At 37.4% G+C, this 22,608-nt stretch overlaps 2 protein-coding genes across 4 annotated transcripts in view; one reads left to right on the top strand and one right to left on the bottom strand.

The window, feature by feature from the left end:
• Positions 1–2: 2 nt before the first annotated feature.
• Positions 3–22,014, bottom strand: LOC133533294 (glandular kallikrein-3, submandibular-like). Its single transcript, XM_061872259.1, has 7 exons — positions 21,981–22,014; positions 20,035–20,286; positions 6,215–6,291; positions 5,467–5,591; positions 3,629–3,729; positions 1,577–1,764; positions 3–568 (listed from the first exon to the last, which is right to left on the bottom strand). The coding sequence occupies exons 1-7, from the start codon at positions 22,012–22,014 to the stop codon at positions 377–379; spliced, it is 969 nt and encodes a 322-aa protein (XP_061728243.1). The 3' UTR covers positions 3–376.
• LOC133533286 (calcium-binding protein E63-1-like) overlaps positions 20,093–22,608 on the top strand; it is a 42,985-nt gene continuing 40,469 nt past the window's right edge. Inside the window, exon 1 of one of the 3 annotated variants that reach the window (XM_061872248.1) lies at positions 20,093–20,314. In XM_061872248.1, the coding sequence (XP_061728232.1) occupies positions 20,219–20,314 (96 nt within the window). In that variant the 5' untranslated portion in view covers positions 20,093–20,218. Of the gene's footprint in view, positions 20,315–20,619; positions 20,880–20,918; positions 21,197–22,608 lie in introns of those variants that run through there. The other 2 variants (XM_061872250.1, XM_061872251.1) reach the window with 2 other exon arrangements.

Raw genomic sequence — 22,608 nt, 5'->3', positions numbered from 1 at the left:
ATCGATCTAATTTAAATCGATGGTTCTATATCTATAGTTTGATTTAGTCTCAAATCGTCTACAATTGAATTAATTCTTTTCTATAACGATAAATATTCATACAGTTATTTCGTTCCTCAATGTAATAAATGAAATAGTAGACGAAATATGTTGATATTTGACCAATTTATGCTTCGACGCAGTAATTTTCCGCTAGGCACGTATGCTACAAATATCGCGCGGTATGTTTCAATTCAACGCAACAACGTACCATGCGCGTTTTAAGCGTTAAGGAAGGTACCATTTCTATATTATACTGCTTTCCTTTTTAACGCACAACACTTCATACTTCTTTTGAGTAGGTACATAATGAAGTGCATAATATAGGTATCATATCCTAGCTTCTTGTTGTAATTGTGTCCTCTTCCTGTGTATGTGTGTCCCAGTTCTGTATTACTTGCTTTATCCAAGCCAAGTGTGCCCTAATACTGGTGTAGACCGCGGGCACCCCCGGGGCGGCGCAGCCGAGCCCGTGGCTGCTGACGCCCTCCACTAGACCTTGGCACATCAGGGGCCCGCCGGAGTCACCCTATAAATAAGGATAAACTAGGTAAACCAGTTGCTGGTTTGCTATTTGCTATCTCATAAGGGTAATTTTATTTAAAATAAACTACACTTTTTCTTCAAATTTGGGATGTTTTATGTTACGAGTATTTATTTTCTCCTATTAGGATCGAAAGAGATCCTGAGTAGAAATGTAACATAAAAAAGTCCAAATAAAAAAATACTGTAATATACTATTACTAAGACTCCACTGTCTGTCTGATGTCGGTCACCAGGCTGTGTCTCATGAACCGTAATAGATGATTCACAGATGATTTTGTTGCCGCTGTAACAACAAATACTAAAAACAGAATAAAATAAATATTTAAGTGGGGCTCCCATACAACAAACGTGTTTTTTTTGCCGATTTTTGCGTACCTAATGGTGCGCGAGTCCGACTCGCACTTGGTCGGTTTTTTATCTATTTAGAAATCATTGTATGCACGAATAAATGGATTTTTCCCGTGTAATCGTCGAAGCTTGTTATTGAAACATTTTTTTTATGTACTAGAAACATCGGCATCTTTGAGTAAAGGCTCGAGCTCGTTATCTCATCACTAATCAGTCACCAGTCATCAATATGGCAGCGTGTGAACTTATTTCTGATAACCCTTTGAACGCCACGCCGGATTATAATATTTCGCGCCATCGTAAACCTTATTGGAATGAAGGTTAATTTTAAACAACAATCGTGCACGTGAACGTCTTTGGCTGCTAAAGGGTTAAACGGTTGTAAATAGAGTCAGACCAAGCTAAGTTGGCAACGATTTTGATAGCTCAGCTAGTTGTAAGTGTTAAGTAAACGTCATAATTTCATAGAAGTTTCACGTTTAAAATAACACTTGCACTGTTTGGGTTGGCAAAATCGCTGCCAACTTATCTTCGTTCCACTCTAGATAGATAATGTAGGTGTACCTAAGTTACTACAACAATATTCGTTTCTGCTTCGCCTGGCTTGCTATTTATCTACTAAAGATCTTCAACCTCTACTTACTTCACAAGTGTCGACGCCGTTCCCTACAGCGCATATCATTCCGCTGTCAAAATCGGGAGCCATGTAGGACCCCAGAGATTGTGTGCATTCGTCCAGGGGAACTATCCTCACGTTGGCTGCCAATAGAGCCTCGGACAGTTCGTACGTGGACACGTCTTTAACACCGTAGCCGTATACTTTACATTCGCCTGAAAAATAAAACCACATGTTATCATCTGACTACCTTGCAAAGGCTTTCTCTGTTCTTTGAAATCAAACCTAGCACGATTGCGCTGAGACAGGTTTTTCGGGTGGCACATAGACTACTAGTTCCTTTCTAATAAATATAGACGTTCACGAAAACTGGCGAGGATTTCGTAAGAGAATTAGGACGATTCATGTAAACCGATGTTTCTTAAGCTTAAAGTTTTGTAGTTTCCTTGCCTGTATGTTTTTGAAGTAGCCAAATTTGTAAAACAACACCCTAAATTATTTATTTCAGCTAGATATATACCCTAGAAATACCAGAAACGGTGATAGACTTGTAGTTGGAATGCAAAAAAGCCGCTATTTTTAACAAAAAAATTCCGTGCAATGTGTGTGGAAATATTTAATAAGTTGCCACCTGACATTAAATGCTTGCCAATTAATAAATTTAAGAAAACCCTACACGAATGGATCTTCTTTGGCAGCCAGTAAACCATAGTTATGAAAACGGACCAAAGGATCTGATAAATAAAATGTTTTATTCACTTCACGATTATTTTTAATAAATCATAGAGTAACATAACGTATATTGTAATAAATACTTAGTTTAAGAAATAAATCTAATATTTGCATGCTGTTTGTGGACGGTTGAATTAGGAGAAACTTTATGTATATATAACAACTGTAATCTGTTATCTGACCCCATTCACGCAAATAAATAATTTATGATTTTTGAATTATGACAGTCCAGTACAAATCTCGCACGCTCTTATGATTTTAGGGCTTCTCTACACGATAGCCCAGCGTAGGCCAGTCTAAGGGACGCAGCTATGCGGTGGAATGAGATGGCAATATCACTTGCTCCCTCTAACGCATACATGCGTCCCTTGGACTGGCCTACGCTGGGCCATCGTGTAGAGGAGCCATTAACTTTACCTATACCAACAGTTAAATAAAATCTGCAGTTTATCTCTCACGCGTGATATTGTGGTGTCGCAATCGTGCTATTTCTAGGAGTTTCTTTTTAGGGTTCCGTAGCCAAATGGCAAAAAACGGAACCCTTATAGATTCGTCATGTCCGTCTGTCTGTCCGATTATGTCACAGCCACTTTTTTCCGAAACTATAAGAGCTATACTGTTCAAACTTGGTAAGTAGAAAACAGAATGAAAAATCAAAAAAAAAAAAAATGATATACATTGCCATGCAAACTTCCACCGAAAATTGATTTGAACGAGATCTAGTAAGTCGTTTTTTTTTAATACGTCATAAAATTAAAAAAAAAAAATTTTTTCATCAGACCCATACGTGTGGGGTATCTACGGATAGGTCTTCAAAAATGATATTTAGGTTTCTAATATAATTTTTTTCTAAACTGAATAGTTTGCGCGAGAGACACTTCCAAAGTGAAAAAAAGTGTCCCCCCCCCCCTGTAACTTCTAAAATAACAGAATGAAAAATCAAAAAAAAATATATGATATACATTACCATGCAAACTTCCACCGAAAATTGGTTTGAACCAGATCTAGTAAGTAGTTTTTTTAATACGTCATAAATGGTACGGAACCCTTCATGGGCGAGTCCGACTCGCACTTGGCCGCTTTTTTAAATTTGTAACTCGACTAAAGGATAAAATAGGTAGGGTTCTTCTAAGGTTTCACGGTAATCATCTGATTCTACTCTAAAGTGTGCTACGGATTTTACTAAAATATTGAGCTAAAGTCTAAGCTAAACATTGCAGTATTACCTTTCTTAAGAAACCTAGACAGAATTTCAAATCAATCTACTCTTATTACCAAAGTTTTCCACTCAAACTGAAGTTACGAAAATAGAATTGGTTGCACCGGTATCTACATACCTATACTTACCTCCAGCGCCAAACGAATGCTCAGGCAGCACGTTTCCATTAAGTCCTGGCAAATCTAGTCGCTCTACTCGAAGCAAAGCAATATCGTGGGCACGTGAATACCTAAAACAACATTTGCATTCAGAACTTTGTTAATACTGCCTCTATATTATGTTAGAATAGAATAATATTTATTCAGACAACACATCATTACATTACAAAATGCATACCAAAAATATGAAAAAAGGTGAAATGTTCTCCACTCAGCAATGCAGTTGGCACAATTTATTAGGGTTGTCAACGGCGCTGGTTTTCTGTGAAGCCAGCGAACGTTATATAGTGGGGCCTCTATTCGCTTCGTGTAAAAAATCACATGGCGATATTTCAATAGGTACTCATTACTTAATCCAAATCCTGCATAAAGTATAGACAAAATTAGTTCATGAAAGATGTATGGTATTTTTTAACCTGAGGGGTACGGTGACGTCGGTGACAGGTGTCATCCTGTCGTCTCCATACAATGTATAATCTTAAAGTTTGAAAGTACTATAGTTATAGTAAGCTTAAATTAAGTTTTTATAAGTAATTACTTATGAATGAAAACTGCTATAACTATTTTTGACGCAGACTAAATAAAAATGTAGGCCTATATGTAGGCAGTATTAAGTACATTAGGCCTGCAAGTATGTGGCGATTGAGTTGAAAACATAAAATCTTTGCTCTGAGTATGTTTACAAAATACGTGTCGAATATACGAGTAGGTGCACGTTAGCGTGGCATTGGTAAATAGCGATAATTGATCTTTATTTCACGGGTTTCCCGAATTTATGGCGGTTTTAAATTTTACAAGCTGCACGTCAGCGTTCATAAACAAAGGATATTTGCTCACCTTTTATGACCTTGCCGGGCAAAGTAGTGTAAGTAGGCAGAAGGTCGATATTAGCAGTCATGACCTGCATTCACAACAATAATTGACTACGCAAACACAAACCGATACAAGTGAGAACTCTCATCCGCATTAATTGCTATGAATGTTTAGTTCTACTTATACTAGGGACTCGCTTATAATTGAGACAAAATGTCTCGTGAATCAGGAAAGTCATGACGTCCGACGAATACAAGAGCGGCAGGCAAAGCATGCCGTGCTTTCCACCAGCGGCATTATAAAGCCTTAATTAGTATTCCTAAGCATGATTACAAATTGATAAGAATAAGTCGGCGCGCTTTTATAATGTCGTGTTTAGAAATAGTTAAGTGCGGGTAATTTTGATAAAATCAATTTCAAAGATATCTATTTGACTCTGATAATATATAATACATATATAAATGACTATAGGTACTTAATACCTACTCATACGTAGTTACCTTGTATTAATTTTCACCACACTCGCTCTTTATCCTATTTTTTTGATAAGTACTTATTCAACGTTGCATTTTTCCTTTCCTTTCCTTCCTTCCTCCTTTAGAGTGCAAAGTAATTTAATTAAATTTCAGCTGTTTTGTAATAAATACTAAATAATTAGCGTTAATTTAGATTTGTAATATAATACACCTTCTAAAATTACCTCTAAAATACTGGCAACGCTCAAGATTCCACTTTGTGCAACCTTGCACTTGCTTGGATCCGTGGTATAAACGACAACTTTACGGCTAAGTACCGCCAGTTTTAAAAATTGACATATTCGCTCACGTCTACGTAACTTACTTTCTCATCTTGCTCGTATTGGCATATTATTTAGTGCAAGCGAGATGTATTGAAAGTAAGTTACGTAGAAGTAAGTGAATATGTCAATGTCAAAACTGGTTGTAGCCGTATTTTGCTCCCTTGTTAAATAAACGGCAGTCAAGGCAAAGACTTACTTGTCATAAAGCTCGTGCGTAAATATTTCTAAGACTGTCGCATGCGGCGGGTCGCCGCAGAAATTGTTCAGCTGAAGAAGGTAGCCCGTGCCATGGACGCAGTGCGCGGCAGTGCTGGCAACCTCCTGGGGACAATTTGGAAGTTTGATCCTCCGGTTCACGCCGTGCGCTACGTACAGCACCAGGGCAGACAGTAGCGACGTAAACGGGAGACGAAGGCCGAAGCTAAAGTACTTAATATAGTTTATGCTACAAAAACTCTTAAGAGTTTGGTTAGACTGCCAAATAAAAATGGAGGGGATCCGTTTAAGGGCATATTCGGTATTTATCGTGTTCTGATTAGGAAAATGTGTAATATGCCCTTAAACGGATCCCCACTGTTTTTGTTACACCATGTAGATACACTATGCGTAAAAAAATGTTATTTATAGACTTCATACGTTACCGAGATCACATTCTATAAATGTTTATATTATTGCCCTAGTCGGTCAAATACTATTTCTTGTTGATGTTAACAACAAACTTCTTCAAAAGCTAAGAAAGTGATGTCAAATAGATAGTACAAAAATGCATTACTGGTGAATTGAATGCTACTTATAAAATCATGGTTTAAAAAGAGTCCTCAGGAGAACATAAAATTGACCGGAACGAGTGACAACATTTAAAAAAAAAAAAAATAGTTTACACCTAACTAACTCTTACGTTGCGTTTCAGCTTCTAACTCAAGCTAAATGGAACCTTATTCTACCTGAGTGAGCAGCGTTGCTCCACATAGATGCTGCCCGTTGGTTGTATTGCGGAGAGATGCTACACGCAGTTGATCACCTAACAAAAGTAATTAAATCTATAATTATGGATAGCTTTGACAGAAGTTTACGACAGCCATTAGATGCGGATTCGCACGCCACTCATGTGTGTGAGCCGTCCACACCGGAGATACATGTCCGGTGTGGACGGCTCACAAAAATCCGGTAGGTAGTAGACGATAAGTAGTTAATTTACAATGTAATTTTACGAAAGAAAGAAATTCCATCGCATGAAAAAAAAAAACAATTACATGTTAAATTTATATTGCACAAGGAAAACTAAGAGAAAATGAAAATGTCTTACTTTTGGACTCCACCCAAATGCCATCACCACATCACCAGGTGTAAACGTAATAAAATACTTCAAACTATCATCTCTAATTCTATATCGGATTGTATTCAACAATTTCAAATGGATCTAGAGCAGGGTTGCCATAACTATAGGGACCTCGAAATGATTAAGATAAGATTTTTAAAGTGCAAATGTGCCTCCGGAAATCGTAAATTACATCTAATAGTAAATAGTCTAGTTTTTTATATGCTTAATTGAATTGCCCGGTTTCACTCTAAATACATAGTAGGTATTTAGGCAAAAAACGTTCGTATATTGACGACAGTAAAATATTTTATGTATTTCCGTCTTGGAGGATTTAACAATTGGAGACGCTTTGTCTGTAATTTTCTGTACAAAACAGTCTCCCGTTTTTTGCGGGGAGGGGCACGTCAAATGAATGGCTATAGCTAAAGTAGGTAACGTACAAATAGCCATGTCAGATTAACATCAGTTCATACAATACATATACTTGGGGTCATTAGTCTCAGACGGCGGAGGCTCCGAAGATGAAATCAACCCGGGATTTGGGACCCGGGTACGTCCTTAAACTACGTCCAAAAGAGAGGTGTGGGCATTGTGAATGTCATCTCGCTTTGTGTGGTAGGGCACATCACAGCGGATGTTATTCCAGATCTAGAGCAGAGCCCAACTGGAGAAGTACCTCCACCTTACAGAAAACCGCAGCCAAATAACACTAGACCCTACTCATAGTGTTGTGTTCCTGCCGGTGAGTAAGGTTGCCAGAGCTCAACGAGGGGGAGAGGGGTTTAGGGTCAGCAACGCGCATGTAGTTCCTCTTCCTCTGGACATAGGCTACGGAGACTGCTTACCATCAGACGGGTTGTATGCTTGTTTGCCACCGACGTAGTATAAAAAAAAAACAAGCGACGCGTCGCCATTACTAGGTCTGCCATGGAGAAATTCTCTAAGATCTGGAGAGACCGCAACATCACAAAGGCAACGAAGTCTCGTCTCGTTACGCGCAGGGAACATGACGCTATGGAGAGGCTTGTTGTTCAGGTTCAGGGCAGTGGATGGCACAATACCTATATTGCAGCCCTCAATGCGATGGACCAAGTTAAGCTCTCACCGGGTTACCTTTAAATCTGTGCGTGCGGCAGGCAATAATAGTACATTACGATACAAGTGCGAAAAATAGGAAACGAGTGGCGATCAATTAAAGCACGACCGAAGGGAGTGTTTTAAATCGACACGAGTCACGACACTAAGCGATGGAAACCACAGTGCGTGGTTCATTATTTAGTTAAAATCATGTATGAAGAAACCTTTATGACCAACAAAGTTTAAAGACACCGTTAAAAGTGTAATAATAATTAATTACTGAGTTTATTACCGCACTCGATCTCCGAACCTCCCACAACCCTTTTCACCCTTCGACATTCCACCACACAACTTATAAACACTATGAAAAAATAGAAATTTGCTATCTTTACTGTTTGCCGTAGCATTTTAACGACGTTGTTATCATACTATACTGAAACATAGTCTCTAAATGAATTGTACTTTTACAAATAACTATATTTCATAATTTACAAGCGTAAGTTTATCATTTTATGTAGTTGGTTCCGTAAGTTCGTATCTATAATGTAACCGGGCTATCTAAAATATATTTTGTCTCACATTGTAAAAGTTGAACTATGTAGTCCTAATTTAACTTGATCCATAGATTGAAAATAGATATGGTCAATCGGAGGTCAAAATGGTCTGGCGATGGTATAGAGATCGGTTAAAATCGCTGTGTAGCAGAGAAGCATTAGAAATTAGCACTTCACATTTTCATTATAGGGTTTCTTAAACACATTACTTATATGATAAGAATTAGTTAATGTTAGCGTCTCTTCTGATGTTTAGGGCCACTTGCACCGGCCCACTAACCAGGGGTTAACGGGTAAAACGTGGAGTTACCATGGTTACTAGTACAATTTGTCACTGGGTTAACGGTTTAACCGGTTAACCCCGGGTTCGTGGAATGGTGCAAGTGGCGCAGTCTTATTCTTATGTTACCAAAAATAGTAAGTATATTTATGAGACCTTCAAAGCAAGGCTTCTAATTTTTAGATTCTTCGCTGTAATAATAAATAACATGTAAGAGAGATCCGAATGGAAATCACGTTTTATTTTCAGGAGATAGTTGTCTTCTGGGAAATCGTTGTATTGTGGTTTCATCGCCGATGCAAGAAATAACAAATGCAGTTTCTTTGTTCAAGCATAAAAGGACATTAGAAGAAGTTTGTCTTAGGCAGTTCCAGAGAAACGCAGCGTGAAGCGATGCATATATGTGGTGGGTTGTAGCTGTGATTAAAAAAAGTGTTTTTCTACTCGTCGACTGTTATTCTTATTAAGATTTCGTATAAAAAAATAAAAAAATTAAAAAGCCTTTTTTTCTTGCAAGTTAGTTACAATGTCAACTTGATTCGAAAATTGGAAGGAATATACATAATTATGATAACTAGTCAAAAATGACATTATTTTCACATAAATTAAATTTAAAATTTAATTTTTAAATAACACTAAGAATATTCCTACCTTATGGTAAAGGCCTCCTCCAGAGAGAGCCAGTTAGATCGGTCTTGTGCTGTTAGAGTCCACTTTGGGCCAGCAATTTTTGCAATGTCATCCGACATGCACGGTCTTCGGTCTTCCATCTTTGTGTTTTCCTATTGGTCCGGGCCACATAGTTATCTGGTTAGTCCATCTTTTGTCTGCCATTCTTGCGATTAAGATTTCGTATACCAAACTATAATTGCGTACGTTCATGTATGGGCTCCCAACTCAACTATGAAATTTATTTCGATACGCTCTGTAGTAAACTATAAAAAAATTACCAATCACGTGCCACCGCGCTCCCATAGAACGGGGGACGGGCGGGCGGAGAGTCGCGCGTTTGTGTCTTTTTGTCTACTTAGATACTTACCAATTTTCATTACTTATTTAGGTTTTATAGTAAAAAAAAATATTTTGACTCGTAGAAAAAGTATTGTATACAATAGTGATATAATCAAGCTTTTAAATCTCGTACTTTACTCAAATGAAAAGGTCTCTATTATATCACGATTGTATAAAATACTATTATACGCATAAAAATCTATTTTATGCAACCTATAGTAAAAACCCTTTAATGGAAGCGGCACCAGTAATGGGATGGTATAGACAAATCCTATAAAACAAGTATTTACCACCGCTGACAATATATTACTAATATTTAATACTAGAAATTACTAGTGCAGGCTCTAATTTTGCCAGTTATTGACTATGCGGAGGCGTGCACGACTAATATCTCTCAGGAGTACCGTCTTATGAATAATGGCATACGTTTCATTTTCGGACTTCGCTAATACGACCATGTTTCTTTTTATCGCCGTCAGCTAAATTGGCTCTCCATCCGTCGTCGTAGGTCCTTTAGAATCCTGAGTATTTTATTCTACATTTTGTTCGAGCCTTCCTCTACGTATAAATTCACGTTCATCACCCCCCGTCCAGGATGTAAACTCCGTTCCTCCCGTTCTCTCAAACTCTCGATTCCTTCTCGCCGTACTTGTTTTATGTCTAACTCTTTCGCCGTTGAGGCAATCCTTCTCTGGAATTCCCTCCCTCTCTTTATTCGACAAACCCTAAGCTAAGCAAACCCGTTTTCAAACGCCTACTTCGCAAGCATCTTCTATCAGAAGAACTTAAATAAGGTTCACCATCATGTATATGTACATAACTATATGTATTAGTCTATCTTTTATACATTATATAAATAGTAGTATTTAACTATTTATATATTTTTAATATTATTTGACTTCACGTTTAATTTTTCCCTTATTATTTGTTATTAATTTTTCCTGCACCAACATACACAAATGTCTCTGTTTGACCCAATGGTTGACTGGTAGAGAATTTTATCATTTGTACATGTTTCTTTATGTGTGCAATAAAGTTTAAATAAATAAATAAATTACCATAAACAAGAGCCAAAGAGCTGCTATAAGTTTGATTTTTCATTGATGTTTGTTAGTTTGAAAATTAATGACGCCATACATTCCATGGCTGGAGCAAAAATCCATAGTTTTAATTGGTTAATATTATTGAAACCAATTGCAGTTGCTTTCATTAATTACATAGAAAACAGAGGATGAATTGGAAATTCAATTTTATGATTACCCAGTAACATAATAATTTTTCGATTTATTTTATTCGGGAACCCTATTTAACAAAACTGTGACGAACGCGAAACGCAGTACCACGTGTAAACAGGTGTCCACTCTGAGCGCGAACAAAAGCCAACCTTAATGGCTGCTGTTGTTTTAATTTCATGGATCTCTATTTAGAGTTAGGTACATATACTTCTCGTAAAGGGATTTTAAGATAACAGGGCATTGACTGTGACAAGTTAATGCAATATAAGTAATGTTTGCTTAGCCTTGAACTCACAAATGTTTAATTTGGGTCAACTTAATTTAATTATCTTAAAAAAAAATTTATTACATCCAGTCAAGGTTATAAATATCGACACGGACAAAATGCCAAAAATATGTACATAAATAATATGTTTGTTTGTTATATAATTTACCGCACGAGTGCGATAATTAGCAGATTACGTAACTACGTCGAAAATTTAAAGAGCCATATGTACTGTAAAACGTTGTACGATACAAGTGCGATTTCCTACTTTTCGCACCTGTATCGTAATGCACAACGAACTGAGCAATAATATCTAAATTTTAGTAGTACCTACCTATAGCCATAAGACATTTCATATATCTATATAATTTGCGCGCATACTACCTATGCAAGATAAGGCGACTATAAGTATAATACCTGCCTAAATCTGCGCTATAGTCGGCGTCACGCACACACCGACCACAGATCGAACGCCAACAGCGAATGAACTCCTCAAGGCGTGCCTACAACACAATGGTGGCCTATATCCAGTGCAAGGTTCCCTGTGCTATGTGGGCGGCCATTGTTGTGCTTATACGCCAAAAATCTGCGCGCAAAATAAAATGCGAGGTACAGTGAAAAATGTAGAAAATATTCTGTTAAAAGATAATAACACACGTGATTGAATCGGTTGTGTATGTAACTCGTTGTCGTTGTTATGGCTTCCTTTGTCATTTATATATGTATATTATTATTATATTATTTTTTGTATATAGTAATAAATGTAGTCTATCTTAACTTTATATGTGTAGTATATTTATTATATTGTATTTTTACTACTTTTTTCTTTATTTTTATTTTTTTTGCACCACCCGTTAATTTCGCTTCGTTCGCCATGAACACGACAAAATGGGCAGGTGGTGACTTGCCAACTCACAATATGGGTCCCCGAAAACGGCCGCTCGCACGGAGCGACAAGGGGACAACATTGCGTGAGCGGTTATTATTATTATTATTACTCGAGCGGCATTCGAACTAGATATACAAAATTCAAAGATGAGTCTAATGATGTTGCTCGTTATTTATTATCACCAATAATTATGATTATTTTTCAGATGACAAGTAGAAAAAAATATGTTTGCATACAGTTTGGTCACCCTACTCAATGTGACGTCTTGTCGCTTTCCATACAGCGTATGTCAAAAGTCATAGGGTGTCCATGATTACTTCGTATATAATTAATTTTACTTGAAAAATAATAAAAATCAAACTAATTATCTTTCAATCAAATACTACCGTATGATTATGTAAATCATTTATAGATTCAGAAAAAGTGGTTCTGGATCACGACCCAGAAATCACCCTGTATATGTATGTTATTGATATGTTGTTACTCGCTTTCACTGTGCAACCAAAATGTATACACGAGCAGTGTCAGAATGACATGAATTTGTAAGTTTCAATTGGCCTCCAGACAGGCAGCCAGCTTGATTTGCATTGTCGCAGGCTACTCCATATGTCAAGTACGACAGTAAGTATATACTTATAGGAAAAAATATCCTTTTCACTGTCGAACCGAATGCCAGTCCTGCCCGCGTAGCCAACGTGCCTATCGTTCACGCTCCGTGGCGAACGAAACGCAACGGTCACAGTCGCACTAATATGGAAGAGTGATAGAGAGAGAGATGACTGCGATACGCTACGGAGCGTTAACGTTGTAACGTTGGGTACGCGGCCTGGTGCGGTTAAGAAAACTGTCCATTAGTTGCCGGGGTATTATTAACCAGTAGGTAGTGTAACAGCCAAATAGCTTGTCACCGAGTTGAAACATGTCCTCCTTTTTTGAAGTCGGTTAAATACATAGATATAAGAAGTAAGGAGATTTATAACGAAGCATAATTTCAACGAGTCTCGCTGTCTCCAACTGTCCCCCACCACATCATTAAAGGCGTGGCCAGACAACCAACTCACGCGCTGTGATTGGCCAAACCGCGCAGTGTAGGAGCCTAGAGCGGCGGCACTAGAGTGAGGACAATTCGATAGAGCTATCGATATTTTACATGTTCTGAAAATGACCTTATAGTTTAGACATTTTTGTTTTAAGTAATAATTGCCATAGACTTAATTTATATTCCTTTAAATTTTTGACCTTATTTACGAGCTAAGAATTTTTAGGTACGTGTAAGGTATATTAGTTGAGCCATAAGTTCTCTCACAAAGGTTTTTACTGATAAAATGTAACACAAAGCTTATAATTAAAAAAAAAAAACATGTACCATGATGCGAAAGCTTGTTTATGCTTAACTAATCAAATTGGTTTACATTTTAGTCATTATTTGATGTAATGTTTGTTTAAATTGTTTACTTTGGGATTGTCGTTAGACGCGAGCGATTCATTAAAAAAAAAGTTTCAGTTCATTATAGCATATTTCGTCACCAATTGAAAGCAATTCCAGCATGTTATATAGTAAGTATAATGCACCATTAAATAAGCTTTTATATCATATGTACGAATAATAAGGAAACAGTAATCATAATTATCAGTAAAAATCTTTCTGATAGAACTTTTGGATCGACTAAGTATACAATTATTGTATACAATATACTATTATTTTAAACATATTTATATTCTATCTGTAACTGTAACTGGAAACATTTTTCTTGAAAATGATCCGAACAAATAACACTTTTCTCGTTCGTAAACCAGTTAGGGCCCTCTTCCTGTAGCATCTGTCCATTTTTCGTTAATACTGGGATTTTCGGGAAACTGAAAAAAATTGCAATCATGAACATATTTCTTTTTTGACTCACTGTAAACTGTACCTCTGTAAATTCCATTCACCACCGTTTCTTTTTCAATTGCTTACTCTAAATAATTGTATATTATTATTTTCAATTGTAGTATTGTTTTTTTTTTTTACCTGTAAACCGTATTATCCACCACAGGACAGGCTATGCCTAGTGTGGGGGCCAGCATAAATGTAATACTGTTATTATTTTATTTCTGAAATAAAACATTTGTACATTTGTACTTAATTAAATCAGTTTATTTTTTGGCTTACCTTTTCGATTTTTAATCCAAATTAATAAGTATTAAATTAAACATTAGGTTAGGTTAAGGACACGAAAGTAATTATTTTTAATGTGTGTATACAGTATATCCAAACATTTTTATCGATAACGCTCAAAGATCAATTATACGCACGAGCACCACTCTACTTCGCGGCGTCAATGAAGGGAGCGGTTGGCGGTCGTACCAAGAAACAATAATGTCCCTGTGAATATCGTTAGCGGTTTAATGCATTGCGCCGTTGCTAAGGACACTACAAATAGTTTTCCATGCCAAAGCGTTAATGTAGAATGCATAGACAAATTGCCACGCGTTTGTATGACAACATGGTCTGACTCAGAAAAATCATATGTCACTGGATTTATTTGTTAAAATGTGTGGTTTTATTGACTAATACGTGAAAAAAAATGTACTTTGTAACTCCATGATCCTTATAGTTTTTGGATGCACTCCTATTTCGACACAAAATAACGCTATAATTCGGCATTTCAATAAAATTGACGCGCACATTGTTCAATGACAGCTAATTTGCTACTGTCTTACGGCGGGCCGGTATGGCCACAATGTGGCCATGTCGCGGCGACACGCGCCACGCCTCCGTCAGCCATCTAGTACTTTATATGATCTGAGGTTAAATACCTTTTCAACTAGTGGCTCTGTGAGCTGTAGACCTTGCGGTAAGCTTCATAAGCTTAAAAATGAAAAAATAAATAATAGGTACTTACGATGAGTCTTAATAACAGCGAATTCTACTGGCACTTATGTTCTACTTTATGCCAATTTCCGCCATATTTAACATTTTCCAAAAAACGAAACCGTAGAATTTTTTATCTAACTATCGAAACTGCTTACAATATTTTATGAGATTCGGTTGAGAAATGCGACCTTCAGAGGTAAACATCCGGACGTACGAAAGTCGCCAGCAACATGCTGAGATGAGGCCATTTCGTGACACTTTACTCTCACTATGTTCTCTTTTATGTGTCTATTACTGTTTGTATGTTTATGAATAAAACAAATTCTATTCTATTATATTTTTGCGCAAGCTGAAACGGAGACTTTCGCTAACGCTTGATCAAAACGAAATCCGACTTGAAAAAGTGTATAATAAAATATTATCCCTTTTATATGCTGTATATGTTAGAAGTCAGTGCCAAGACTGCCAAGTGCCAAGTGCTAGTAATCTATCACAATGTCGAACCAAATGCCTGGACTTCAAACATATCAGTTGGTCCATAGTTGGTCATATAAAAGGGATAATATTTTATTTTATCCTTTTTGAAGTCGGTTTTCTTTTTTAAGAAAGGTTTTAAGTTTTTGTTATGAGTGACGCAGCATTCTGCAAGCTAAAAGCTAAGAAAAAAATTGAAAAAAAAGCGGTACGCTGATTAGACCGATTTAAATCTAAGTAATAGTGAAACGTGTGAGCGTGATCCACCGATATAAAAATCACCTGTGGCGTCAGCACGGTCATCATGCCTGTCACGTTCTAACAAGTATGTAAGTGCGAGAGTGACAGGCGATAAAAACGGAACCATGCCGCTACCGGTATCATTTTTTTTTTGCCATTTGCTGACGTGTTAAGCACACGCACATACCCATTCAGCGCTAGAGTCTGTTCGGAAAGAGAAGAGTCGTGGAATGTATTGGGCCCCATATATTCCACGACTCTTCTCTTTCCGCACACACTCTAATCACGACAAGTTGTTGATTTGCCTCTACGAAGCATTTCCTCTACACACCGGGAAACCTACGTTATTGGCCACGACGTAACGCTACTACGACCGTAGTTCAGCGGTGAATGTATATGCATCTAACTCATACTCGCATATTAGTGCGAGAGAGATGTGATGTATGTGATGATTGTGATGATTGTCAGCGAATATGTCAATTTGACACTGCTAAGGCAGTCGTGGTAAGGCTAAAGAGTTACTCAAGAGGATAGGCCACGGCCGCTTCTCTATAGATGATTGCGTTTGTTAGTCGTATACCTCGAAATCAAAAATTCCTTGTAGCTTTTCATCTATTCGCGTTTAGCCGCGATCTCATAATTTCTAAACAGATTTTTTTTCTTGTAGTATGATTTCTGGTCGCCAATTATAATGGTGTATAAAATTCATAGTATATTTACTTCCCTGCCTTTCTTCACTGTAGTCGCTTTTCACCTCGATAGATATTTGTTTATAATGCGTTATTACAGATCGCGACATTTCCTTTAAGCACTATACCTCTATAGTTTTGTTTTGTAAATACATTTCGCACTTGTAGTTTATCTCCTGGTTTCGAGTGTGTAACCTTAGAGAATGTAACCTTAGAGGTAGATTTCCTAAATAAAAAATTATCCAAAGCTAATTAATGTATGGCTGTAACAATGAGGTCAATAAGCGACCGTATTTTTATTATATCCCAGTGATATAGCCAATTTTTTTTACGATTAATACAATACACTACAACAATATGCGACCCAGGTAAAATGCAACAAATTTTTTACGGCTAACTAAATAGGCTATTGATAATACATGCTACATCAAAATTTGCTACTGTTGTAAACACCTATTGAAAATATATGCTGCTAACTAAATAGGCTATTGAAAATACATGCTACATTAAAATTTGCTACTGTTGTAAAAATCTATTAAAAATATATGCGAGTAACAAAATATACCACCGATATTACACGCTACAGCAAAATACGCTATCACGGTGAAACGCGAATAGGTGAAAAGCTACAAGGATTTTTTGATTTCGAGGTATACGACTAACAAACGGATGATTGATTGATAGAAACGTAGTCTCCATTTTTCACTCTGGATATTATTATTTAAAATAATAAGATATATTAACTATAATCATTTAACTTGTTTTTATTTGTGTAAAAATCAGGAGGTAAAAACAGATTTCATACAAATTTTTAAATGCTTATAACTATTATAATAACTAAAAAATCGAATTGGCGAGAAGTCGCACAGGACCGAGAAAAGTGGCGCTGTCTTGTGTCGGAGGCCAAGTCTCATTTTGGGTCGCTGAGTCAACGGAGTAAGTAAAGATTCGAAAAAAAAAAAACAACATAGGGACATAACATAGCTGTGGTTGGTATACAACAAACTGTGTCAAAACATTTTTAATAATGTAAATATCCAGAGAGGCGGCGGCCGATTTGTGGCGGCCGTGGCCTATCCTCATAACGATAACGACCCGGAACTGGACAGAAAAATGTCAAGTGTCAGATGTCAATTTTCTGATGTGAACAAAAGTAATCCGAAACTCTGGGTTCTATGTTCTATTTCCAAGAAAATTTAAAATTGTTTTTCTAGGCTGTCCAGTGGCCTAATTTGTCGACCAACTAGGTTCTTGACCCGTCTTCATGAAAATCAAATAAAACGCACTGTAAGCTGCTCGAAGAGCATTGTGTTTATTGTTCATCCTCTTGGCAATTAGATTAGTGTTAATAGAATGGAGTCCAAAAATCGACTACCTATCTTTTTACCGCTGTGTGAAAAAAATAAACCATACTATTTACTTATGTTTTACAGGTGAACTGTTTGCAATTCGTAGTTTTATAGTTCGTGTCATTCACGATAACGCACAGATTCGTCAAATCTAACCTTTAATGACATGACAATACGAGTCAAAGTACGCGTCTTCGTGAATGGCACGATCTATATACAGTTAATCATCGTAATTGTTCCACTATTTGAGCTCGTCTCATTAGGTAGGCCGGTAAGTAACTATTAGTGTTTATAACGCGAAGCTAAGACAAATATGGAAACCTGACACATGCAAACGTACCTACTGGCCATTCCAGTAAATTGCAAGTGTGAAAAGCAAGACCCTTAACACAAGTGTTTTGTTTATCAAGCGCATAAAGTCACATGAATCATTCAAAGAATGCAAGTACCTACTTACTTCCCCGTAAACGCTTTTTAATGAGCGCTAATTAGTTATTATCAAGTGCACTTCATCGCAAGACGTTTCAAATCGGTCACGCTTGTTTGCGGCGTGTACTAAGTGTTGAGTGCGTTGGAAATAGCCTGTCTATAATTATTTAGTGTTATTGTTGTGGGCTGGCATGCCAAAACGACAACAGACAGGTATCGGGCAGCGGGAGGGTTTATGTAACACGAGGGCGCGGACTCGTGACCGCAGGGCTGGCGCAATTGCGCAACGCAAGCAGAAAAACTGCAGATATTTTCTAATTTATTTTTCATACAGTGGCTTCAGCACATTGTATTTCTTAACTTTGCTCACTTTAGTAGTGGCTTCGGGACCATAGGGTTGTCGCCCTATGTTTGCTAACGTCATGAGCATAAAAAAATCAGCCAAATTTTTTCCTTTTTTGCCTACGCTGTGTTTGAGTCAATTCAAGACAAGAAAAGAGTATCGAGAGTCAATATTTTATTGCAACATGCAATGCCTTTTATTTCTGACGAGAGAGAAGATTATTTTATATATTGACACCTAAATGTGTAATATTAAATAAAAAATTGAGCTCTTTTTACAAGCTTTTATTTAATTTACAAGATAAATTAGACCCACATCCCATTATTCGATTGAGCTGAATCTTCACATACTTATGTAAGTTGGGTGACAATGCAATATTATGGTACCATCGAGCTGGTCTGATGATGAAGACAGGAGGTGACCATGGGAACTCTGTGATACAACAACGTAACCTAATTGTGTTTGGGTTTATTAGAATTGTCACGACGTTACCTGATGAAAGAAAAGTACAGTCAGCGATAAAAATTTGTATCAAAACTTAAATTGACGAAAAACTTTTTTATGTTGATTGTTTACCCGTATAATTTAACATTAAATCTGAATAAAAAGAAGGAATTAAGCCGCTTCCAATTTCACTTTAGCAAGACTACATTTGAATAACAACAAGTGTACCTATGTTCTGTAAAAAACAGCGCGTGCATTATTTGGTGTAAATTAGTTACAAGAATTGCTTATATTTCCCACGCGCCATCACATTTACCATTTCCACGAAATTGACGCGTAGAAAGCTCATTAATTTGATTAAAAAACTGACAAACAAGCTTGCAAGTCACGATAGGTACTGAATATTACTAGCTTTCAAGCAGTATTTTCCTAACTAGAACGATAAGGTTAGTAATGACTACATAAAAAGGTTTTGGTTGGTTTAATACGTAAAAATTATAATCATATTGTTCAAATACGATTTCGATTTTGTTTTATAACACTTTAAACTCTCGCGTTTTCTAACACATATTTACTTATATAATAAAGCTTTTGCAATCAAAAGCTCACGTCACGTGGTCACGAATGACTGTCATCCGTGACCACAGGTGGTGCAACCCGTTGAAACGTCGGATTTAAGGTAAAAATAATGAAATCGCGGTAGAGTCGGTAGACCCGTTTATATTATGTTATTTATTCTCTTCCTTTCGAAATTACTTTACTGACTTACATACCTACCGTTTCATAAGGGAGCAACAATGCGAAAGTCAATAAAGTTCAAGGTTACGTAGGGCTTTATTGAAGGTCGTTATCAAGTTCCCATGGTTGACATTGGCCGGATAATTTGTGCGGCGGTAGGGCGATAAGTGCGACAACAAATTATAGTTAACTTAGCTTGACCATAACTATTGTTGACAAATAGATGTAGGGTTGTGATTTGCGCTTTAGAATTGGAATAAAATAAGTTTGTAATTGAGCGAAATTTTAAATTATTTATATCGAAATTTTGAAATGAGTTCTTGTTGTATATAAATGTTTCTTTATTTGGAGGAAATTACTTATGCTAGAATGCAGAACAGTCACATGTACTTGCATATTTACCTAAATTTTCCAGGATTGTTATTTTAATAGTTTCTGACAAATATGTTTATATTGTTATCTGGCATAATAATATGCGAAAATAATAATATTATCATAACACGGGTTGATGAAAGTGGCAACCAGATTCTTATTTAGAAAATATAAATCCAATAAATAGTAAAACGTACCAGACAACTCGCTGACAGCGTGTGACTCGCACCTGGCCGCCTTTATCGCCCGCGTGTGGTGCGTTGCTGGCATCGGTGGCAGCCCTAGGCGGGCGGGCGGCCGCGCGGCAGCGGCAGCGGACCGCCCGCCGGCAGTGCTCCGCCGTGAGCCGACCGCGCGCGCTAGCGCCGCTCCCGCGCCGCCATGGACCGCACCGGCGGTTCCACGCCGCCCCAGACTCCCCCGCCCGCGCACTCCGGATTCGGCGCTTTCTGCAGCGCCATCTCTGATACTATCACGGTATGTACTAACGACTTGGACCCGACGTTGTTTTCAAACGGCGCTAGAATTTACGATGCTCAAACTGGCAGCAGCTGACCGCCGTCTAGTATCCGGCGACCTCTGCCGCCCACGGGTCGGGCGTGCTTTACGACACATCACTCGTTCCAAACACATTCGGCTCGTATCTCAATATAATTCCATGAAATGGGTGATTCGTGTTGCCACCGTACCCTTCTATTTCGAGAAGCACGTGGTCACCGAGGCCGCGGACCCTCGAGTCGCTTGGGCGTTAGTGTCGCCGCCGTAATCGTAGAAATAGAGCGGATTCAGAATAAAATTTATGGAGGTAGTAAAAAATATAAACAAGTTTATTATTAGAGTGCTGATGGTTGAGGCTGGGTCGCATCGCTCGGCCGTGAATTGTCCGATGGTGGCGATCTACCGAAATACCCCCGCGTACAAAGCCGGCGACCGCACTCGCGGCGCGCGCTCGACCACACGACACATCACGCCGCAGACCTCACTCCACTCCACACCTGGCCACAACTGCTGAGACTTCGACACACATCAGCTGACAACTTAGGTACATAAAAACCAGTCTATAAACTCATTGAGAAAAACACGGTAATTTGAGATTGACAATTTCGGAAACGGTCATACAAACAAAACAGCGCGAGTGAAACCGGCGTCCTGCAACGTGTGAATGTGTGATCGATGTTCATTTGTGTTTCTTTGTAAATTTTAAATACCGTGGTGACCCACGTGCGCGCCTGATTGATTTGTTTACCAACTCTGGAAACGAATATTTATTTTGAAGTGTGTGATAAGATAAGTTCTAGTTTAGCGCTATCTTGTTAGTGTGAACTCGTTCAGTAAACAAGTGCTTCAGTGACAGTATTCGTAAGTAAAAAGGACTTTAAGTTTAACCAAAAATATTTTTATTTAAATTTTATAAATATATTAATTTATGTAACTAATGATAAACCTAGTCCAATTGATATTCGTAATAATATATGTAGGTACTTTATGCTTGGTGATATACTTACTCAAATTTAGCGAATATCTGGAAAAAATGTGCATAGGTAGTCTATTTTTCTAAATTAATTGATCAACAGTCACATGTTGAATTTCGTAATTTAAATAATACCAACATGGCTGCACAAGTTTCAAGAACACTATAAATAAGTAGTTACTGACTACGGAACCCTAAAAACTCGTCATCGCGAATCATCCTTTTTTTTATATCACGGTTTCTTTGAACCTCTCAGTTTTAAGTATTATTTTCATTTATCAATTTTAACGTATTTGAACTTACCTAACCTAACTTACTTTCCTAAGTATAATTCAGTGAGGTTTAGTTAAAATACCTATAATACCTAAATATCATGTAGTACGAGTAGCTTTACCACGAGTGCCTAAGCAGTGTCAAACTGTCATATTGGCGAACGTCTGCGTAACTTAGTTTCTATACATCTCGCTCGTAATAATATGCGCGTACGAGCGAAATTAATAGAAAGTAAGTTATGCACATGCTGGCGAATATGTCAGTGTCAATCTGGTGGGTCTGGTGGTAGCTGTCGTACTAAATAATACACTACAAAATCCGCAGGATTGTGATTTACAATTATTATAAACTTTAATTGTAAGTAGGCTTTTATCTACTTATAAATGCCGACCGACCGACCTGCTTTGACGGGTTTCGACGACCGATCTGGCATTGTGGGTAGTAATCCTGCCTGTGCAGCAGGGGTCCTGGGTTCGAATCCCGGTAAGGGCTTTTAGTTGTGTGATGAGCACAGACATTTGTTCCTAAGTCATGGATGTTTTCTATGTATTTAAGTATTTGTATATTATTCTATATATTGTTGTCTGAGTACCCATAACACAGGCTTATCGTGTGACTTAGCCAATTTGTGTAAGACTCCCTATAATATTTATTTAAACACTAACCACATTTCTACCTAGCAATATTATCTCATATCTCAAAATATCTAAGTTTATGCTTAACATAGGTAAATGAGAATGAACAGTCTATTATTTTTGTTATTAGCACACAAGATACGAACCATGTAGGAAAATTAGATATTTGAATTATTCATATTTCTTGTCACCATTATATATCCTAGGGCAGCGGTTCCTAACCTGGGTGTAATTACCCATGTAGGGGTAAACCTGGTATTTTACGGGGGTAAAAAGCTCAATTAAATATAACAAAAATTATACCTGTAAGAAAGAATATTGATAATTATTGGGAGGAGGGGTAAAATCGGGTTCCCTAATTATTCTCAGAGGTGGCAGAACTAAAAAGGTTA

Source organism: Cydia pomonella, unplaced genomic scaffold (genome assembly GCF_033807575.1).
Source record: "Cydia pomonella isolate Wapato2018A unplaced genomic scaffold, ilCydPomo1 PGA_scaffold_148, whole genome shotgun sequence".
Lineage (NCBI taxonomy): Eukaryota > Metazoa > Arthropoda > Insecta > Lepidoptera > Tortricidae > Cydia > Cydia pomonella.
This window is presented reverse-complemented; position numbering and strand designations above follow the sequence as displayed.

Bases quoted from the DNA above. Each gene is read 5' to 3' on its own strand.
- LOC133533294 (XM_061872259.1), bottom strand. From the start codon at position 22,014: ATGCCAGATCGGTCGTCGAAACCCGTCAAAGCAG. The intron at 5,592-6,214 runs GTAGAATAAGGT...AATTGTCCCCAG, and splicing joins GAGCAACGCTGCTCACTCAG to GAGGTTGCCAGCACTGCCGC. The intron at 1,765-3,628 runs GTAAGTATAGGT...TTTATTTTTCAG, and splicing joins GCATTCGTTTGGCGCTGGAG to GCGAATGTAAAGTATACGGC.